The 7,771-nt window shown below is 34.0% G+C and overlaps 1 protein-coding gene across 1 annotated transcript; it reads right to left on the bottom strand.

Moving 5' to 3' along the window:
• Positions 1–4,592: 4,592 nt before the first annotated feature.
• Positions 4,593–6,956, bottom strand: LOC107798451 (F-box/LRR-repeat protein At3g03360). Its single transcript, XM_075231865.1, has 4 exons — positions 6,826–6,956; positions 5,611–6,633; positions 5,385–5,528; positions 4,593–4,996 (listed from the first exon to the last, which is right to left on the bottom strand). The coding sequence occupies exons 2-4, from the start codon at positions 6,544–6,546 to the stop codon at positions 4,712–4,714; spliced, it is 1,365 nt and encodes a 454-aa protein (XP_075087966.1). The 5' UTR covers positions 6,547–6,633; positions 6,826–6,956; the 3' UTR covers positions 4,593–4,711.
• Between the last annotated feature and the right edge of the window lie 815 nt (positions 6,957–7,771).

The raw sequence follows: 7,771 nt of genomic DNA on the forward strand, positions 1-7,771 counted from the left end.
GGCAACAGCCGGGGATGAGCTATTGAGATTTTTGGACGCATACTCAGGATATAACCACATACTTATGGAAGAAGAGGACCAGGAGAAAACCACGTTCATCACCCACTAAGGAAAATATTGTTATAGGGTCATGCCATTCGGGCTGAAGAACACAGGAGCTACCTACCAAGGATTGGTCACAAAAATGTTCAAAAATCAGCTCGGCAAGACCATGGAGGTATACATCGACGACATGCTGGTCAAATCTGTAAAGGCGGAGGACCATATCGACCATTTGAAGGAAGATTTCGACATATTGAGACAGTAGGGAATGAAATAAACCCAAAGAAATGCGCGTTTGGCGTAGTCTCGAGAAAAGTTTTGGGCTTCTTAGTGTTGCAAAGGGGGATCGAAGTCAACCCAGACCAAAGAAAAACTATCGAAGGGATACCGGATCTCCTGACTACCAAAATGCAAGTCCAAAGGTTGGCTGGTTGAATCGTCGCCCTATCAAGATTCATCTCGCGGTCATCTGACAGATATCACATATTCTTCAGCGTGCTCAAAAAGGATAACGGCCTCGAGTGGACGCCCGAGTGCGTACAAGCTCTGCGAGAACTGAAGGCGTATCTGTCATCACCACCTCTACTCTCAAAGCCCGAACCTGAAAAACATCTCCTCGTCTACCTGGCCGTCTCCGAAGTAGCAGTAAGTGCATTCTTGATCTGAGAAAGAAAAGGTACGCAATCTCCCATCTATTACATTAGAAAAACACCCGTCAACGCTGAGACGAGATACCCACACCTCGAGAAACTGGCCTTGGCACTCGTCATAGCTTCACGAAAGCTTAGACCCTATTTCCAGTGCCACCCTATCTCAGTCGTTACCACCTTTCCTCTTAGAGGCATTTTGATTAAGGGAGATATTTGTGGGGTCACTAAATAAAAGAAATAAAAAAGAAAGAAATTGGAGGAAATAAGAGGCAATCGTAGGCGGCAACAACAAATTGGTTTACAAATTGTAAAACCAATTTGCTAGTTGATTTCTGGTTGTGACCACTATATGCAAATTGCAGATTTGCAAGTTAAAGAAACCAATCTTCTGATTGGTTGGAGAGTGCGGCAATTTTTCGAGTGTTTTGTTCAGTTTCAAACACATATCATCGTAGTTTGTGAGATAAATAGTGAGTGAGAGTAATATCGTAGTGAGATATTTAAAATAAAGAGTGTTATTTCTTTTAAAGGTGTAATAGTCTCTTGACACTACTAAGTTGTAATATTATATTAGTATTATATATTGTTACGCTCGGGTATTGTATTTTACTCCGTTAAAAAATTTGATATCATTATTACTCTCTTGTGTTATTGTTATTTACCGTGGATATTAATCCTTAGCGAGATATTATTATTTCCCAACAATAACAACTTTATGATCACGCCATTTTCAACTGAGATATATAACATTTGTTTTTTGATACTATAAAAGTTCGCATGACAAAAACATAGACATGTTATGTGCTTTTTGAATAGGTCGTCTGCATGTAATTCGTTACTTTTTAAAGAAAAATCTGATTTTGTTGGCATGAAACTTGCATGCTCCTTAACATTCAAGATTTGGCAGAAGTTGCGTTGACTGGTTTAATTCTATGATCTATTGAAAAATTAATGAAATAAAGTTCCATTATGTTTTCGATTTGAAAATACCACTCATCATATATATAGTGGTTCAAACAAGCTAATCGCATTCATATGTGATCCTTGTCAAACTTTTAGGTGAAAGCCATGGAATAGCGATCAAGTGGCCAAGTTATTCATTAGAATTATAAGTTTGTAATATACTGCCTTATGCATTGATATGTAAAATCGTTTCGGTGATAATAATTTGATGGTATTTGGTTTCAGAAAACATTCACAATAACAAACCTTATCGGTTTGGTTTTGGAAAACTATACCATTTTTTCCAAAATCAACTTAAATTTAGTTTTCCAAATCCTTTTTTCCAGTAATATTTCTAAAAGAACAAGATAATCAAACACTCCTTATTTTCCAAGTAATGAAGTCTATATTTATGTATAAAGATTAAACCTAAATCCAATTATACAAATGGCCTAAGATGAGCTTAATTGAAGCTAGTTGCATGTTCTGTAAGGATTCATATAACCAATTCTAACTTGTTTTGATTTGAGGGGTATCTGTTGTTATTATCATAAATCTTAGTACAATTAAAATCCCATCATAAATAAATTAAAGGTTCAAAGTTTTTTCCAAAAGACTTTTTGCTAACCTCCAATATATTTTTGGTTTGTGAATCAAACTTAAGTCTTGGAAACTGGCTAATAGTTTCTAGAGTAGGGAAAAACAATTTAATTAGCTTTTCTCTTCTTGGTTCTGAATTTTATTTATTTATTGGAAAAGGTTTTTCAAATAATTTTAAACGGTAATGTTTCTTATTACTTCTTTTTCTCTTAATCTTTGGCTGCATTAATACTATGTGCAAATTAGTTTTCAACACTGTTTCGTTTCAACTTATACAAAAAGTTCCCAACATGCAAATTTTCTGATTTTTGACTATTTTCTGTCTTTTTTCTTTATGTACATTGTAAGGTACAAGACATTGTTAGTCTAATTTTTTAACTCAGAATCGTTGTACTCTTACTATTTACAAAAATATTAATGCAATGGAATCCCCATTTTCTATTTTATTTTTCAAAAAATTCTAATAAACCTAACACCAACATTTTCAGAAACAATCTGCTATAAGCGTACTGCATTTTAAATCCATACTTTTGAATTTGTCTCGACTAGCTCATTCATATTTCATTGAAAGTAAATAAAGGACCAGCAAACTAACCCACCCCCCTCCAACCCCCCAAACTTAAAGTACGTCTTATTTGCAGCTATAAAAAGGGAGTGAAGGTATGTGTTTGAACATCTCAATCTCTCTCTCTCAATCTATTTACTCAAACGATGGGGGGCAGAAATAACAAGGGCAAAGCTATACTTAACGATCCGGTATTTGATCTTATTTCATTAACTAACTAATGTCGTATAACATAGTAACGCGCACTTGTTTAAATGTTTTTCTGTATTTTGCAGAAATATGCTCCTCAACATAAGTTCTTGCAAGAGTACATTGTGGAAACAAAGGATATTGACCAGCACACGAAGAGAGAAAAAGATATTGACGAGAGGGGTGACAATTTATACAAACAGATAGGGGAACATGGTAGAATTGTTGTGGACACAGAAAAAACTGCACAGGACTTGAAGAATTTCTTGCAAAAGAGGTTCAACGAAAACAATCCATGGAGAGGAACTGTGTGTACTAAATATGCAGATCCGCGTGACTCTGCCGCGACGCATAAACTGGACAAAAGAATTTACGAGCTGGAGAAAATATACGGGGAGTACATTACGTTCAAGTATAGTTCCGTTCGGCCATAGAGACTTAAAACCTTCAGAAGAAAAATCACTACTTTCTCTATATATGTATGTCCTTTAATTTCCGTTTATGCAACTTTGTTAAGTGTATTGTATGTCGCTATTAATGAATATCGATCGTCTTATTACTAGTAAAAAAACCTTCTCCAACTTTTGAATTGTCAGAACTTCAAAGTTGCGGTTTTTAGTTAGTCGTTGCGTAATTTATGTTTCGTTAAGTGAAATACCAGTTGTTTTGTGTTCATGGATTAGCACGTAACCTCCGTTCTTAAGTGAAATACGAAAAGCAAATGGTACTATCCCTTGCCACTAACCCCCATCTACATACTGTGTCCTTTTTTTCCTTTGATTTTCCTCCTCTTCTTTTTTTTACCTCTTGATATGTTGGTGAGTATTATCATCTGAGTTTCATGAATTTTTTATTCAGTTATAAAAAGGTACAGTAAATTATTTTACACTTAGGACGTAGGGTATAAAGTATAATCTATGGTTTGACAAAAATTATATCCAAATAACCAAGTTTAAGCAGGAACAACCAAGTTTCTTTCTCCTTTGAATTTTTAGATCTTCTTTTGGCACCTATTAGGACTTGGGCCTTCTATTAATTCAGTTTCCCTAAAAGTGTTTTTTGTAAATAAAGCGATATTGTTTGCCCATTCTGTAAACAAAATACTTTTCTCTAGACAGCTAGAGTTTCCATCACGTGATCTGCAGTCTCCATTTTTATCATTTTCTCTTTGTTCAATTACCGTGACCTCTTTTATAATATATATTTTCTCTGTCTTTACAAGCAAGGTCAAGTTTTCTTCCTTTTTTCTTGACTTTACTAAGTCTAGGTTCTCTCGAAATGGTGCTAACCAAAGCAGTAGTCAAATTGACTCAAATGACTTCAAATATTACTCCATCACAAGTAGAAGAGATCGAATTGTCGATGTTCTGTAGTTCTGATACACGTTTCTATGTTTATAATCGTAATACTAAAGAACATATAATATGCATCTAGTTATAAAAATGACAGAAGTGCTACATTGGATTTTGCCCACTTTCTATGAATACAAGTAAACACTACTCCAAATCACACGGTTAACATAGATAGATTGATTGTGTTGAAAACTAGAATAGAAAATTTACAAATATTAAAGATAGCACTGATAGAGAATGTCTAATATACGAATACAAGTAAACACTACTCCAAATTACTGCATCTGCTCCTAGTATTGCATATAGCATTAGATTTAGAGTGCTTGTAAATCATAACTGTTACATATAAATCTTGGTGCTCAGAGGGTGATTTAAAGGATCACCAGCTCGACTCCTTGGGGAAATTTTCCTTGTAGCTGCCGCCAAGCCCGACTTCTGGCTCTTCGCTCAACTTTGGAACTCTTATGATCGTAAAAAGGACTAATGATGAATTTCTCGAGCGCTAAAGAATATTCAAGAAGGTAATTTGTAAATTCTTCATCAGCTCTACCCCCAAGATAACCTTCATATCTGACCACTTTGAGATGTTGGAACGGACTGTGAAACCATAGGGATATAATAGTTCTATCATAGATCCTTGTATCATACCACTTAATCTGAAAAAGAAAAAAAAAATAATACAATTATACTCTGAAATATAGTGGAGTAACTCATTCCTTTATAATCTGAATCAGATATTGAAGGTGTGTATTTGAATTTTGAGGGATGAATGAAAGAAATGGGTTTATTATTAGTGAATTTCACAAGGATATAGATTATGCTAATCCTTCATTAGACACGGTATTGTAAAATACTATAACAGTACTACATTCCTCTGCAAACATCCAACATTAGTTTCCAGGTAGAGGTACAAAAGCAAGACATGATACATAACATATATAGTCTCAAGTACCCTCATTGAGTCCTAAAGATTGAACACCTGATCAAAACTAAAAGGGCGCATTAATTTAACCATATTTCAAAAGAAAAAGAATAAGCCTCTACCTTGATCTCGAACATTTCGAGGTATGGAGATGCCTGCAGAAAGGGAGTAACTCCAAGTGGAGTATTATCCGTAGCGCCGCCAACAGTCAGTATAAGCCATTTGAGGTTGTTGAATTTCGGAAAAGAATGATCAAAATCAAGACACTGAGGAAGATAAAACAGTTAGAAAGAAGTCGAAAAAATAAGGCACCAGAACTTTCTTTTAGGGAAGTGGGAAATCGCTTACCCTCAATTGGAGAGAATTAGCTTCAAGTGAAAGCTTCACCACTTGGTTGAATTTTGTCGTAATCAAATCAACGGGTCTAAGAAGCGATCCATGAAAAACCTTAAGCTGAAGGTTAACAACTGAAGAAACATTCTCTAGACGCAAGTTTGTTTCCTCCGTTCCCATAAAACTAAAAGAGATAAGATTGGCATTACAGATCTCCAAGTAATCTATCTCGCATAAATATATCTCCAAATGCTTCAACTTGAGGGAAGGACCAATTTCCAAATGCTTCAATACCCGAGAATATCTTATAGATAATTGTTCAAGAAGAGGGCAGTTGGAGAGAAACAAATTGGCAACTTGATTGCACACATCAATACTTTCTAGAGTTAGACTTTTGAGAGCCCCGAAGCCAAAGAGTGAAGCATCACCACTACCGTGATTTAAAAGTTCAATGGGAATGGAATATCGATCATGTTTTAACCAATATTTGACTGGCAAGAATAGTTTAAGGCTTTCGAACTTCTTTGATGATGCCAACTTGAGCCACTTATCAATTTCATATTTGAAACTATTTTCAAAAGGAAAACAGAGATTGAATTCTTCTAAAGTATGAGATGTGTGTAAATTCAGAACTTGATTAATACAATTGATATTCCTCAGCCTTTCCTTTTTAAGAAAATCTGAATTTGTCCGCGTTTTATATGGAAACTTTGAGATTACATCAAAGTTTAGACGTGTGACATGCATCCAAAGGTATCGCCATCGACTTGAAAGGGAACTTGCGCGTACCGCTTCTCTCAATGTCAACTGAGAAAGAATTGATACAAGAATTTCATCCGGCAACTGAGAAAGCCTATCCTCCATTACTATATCTATATGGCTGGAGTAGCAATTATTATTATTTTGCTCATACTCTGACAACAACGGCAACAGGCAAAACGTCTCCTCCATTACTACATTGCTAGAGTCGCAAATAGTATTATTTTGTTGATACTGTAATAATTTCGTGAATACATCCCAGTACAATTTGATGTGAGACTGCAATAAATGAAGCCAAAGCAAAATAAAACAGTTTAAGCCAAAAGTTGATTGCTTTAAAATCGAAAGCAAAAAAAGAATCCGAGCCTTCATTATAATAATTAACTAGGTCAAAAGAAACACAGAAAACAAACTGTTTTATGATATATATATAGGGAAATCAACGAATAAAGAGACAGAAAGAGAGTTTACCTTTGTTATATTTGGGTGGATGTTACATATATATCCTCTACTACAGGAGGGAACTGCATCCCTTCTTCTAATCGGCTTAAAAGGAAAGAGCTTTCGTTCAATAAACGAATAAGCCACAGAAACTAAATCCATTCTTCAACGAAACAGTCCAATTTTCCTGTTACATAACATGTGTTCAACTTATAGAGCTTCTCCGAAACCAAGTTCGACTAGTCTATGGTTTCAAAATCTACCCAATTTGTTTCGAATTTGGTTTTATACGCTGGAAATAATTAAGCCCAATTCCTTTTGGATAAATATTTGGACAACTCGAGCACACGTAACAAAAGGTAAAAATTTGGTTTTAGACGCTTGCCAATTGGTTTTGGATTGAATTTTAAAGAATTATGATTTTCGTTTCTTTTTTTTTTTTGCTTTTAGGTATCTATACTTAACTATACTTATATTGATAAATAAAAACTTTATTTTTCTTAGTTTTATGGTTCATATGTTAATGAAATACAATTAATTAATTAAAGTATTTCATAATATATATGTTAAATTATTTCTTTATACTGCATTTTTGTAATTTGACACTTAAAAAACAGTTTATTAAGAAAATGATCAAATAACTGTTGGAAAAAAAAAAGAAGCTTAAATCAATTGACGTGGCTGCTATTATGAGTATACTAGTGAATGTTTTCGCGCTCTACGCGACTATAAATGATGTTAGTAATTTATTTTTTTAAAATTGTATACTTTGTTGAGATTGAGACTTTGTTTTTGTCACGTACATAGCATATACATACAAAAGCTAATTTGATAAATTGATGAAATCATAAATATAAATATTTTTATTAGATTTTGATTTTCTTTCTTCCATTAAATAGTAAAACTTTTGTTTTTCTAAAATTTTCTCTCAAATATAATAAAACATGAAATGAAAAGTACATAAACCAAAATAGAA

The sequence above is a fragment of the Nicotiana tabacum genome, chromosome 15 (genome assembly GCF_000715075.1).
Source record: "Nicotiana tabacum cultivar K326 chromosome 15, ASM71507v2, whole genome shotgun sequence".
Lineage (NCBI taxonomy): Eukaryota > Viridiplantae > Streptophyta > Magnoliopsida > Solanales > Solanaceae > Nicotiana > Nicotiana tabacum.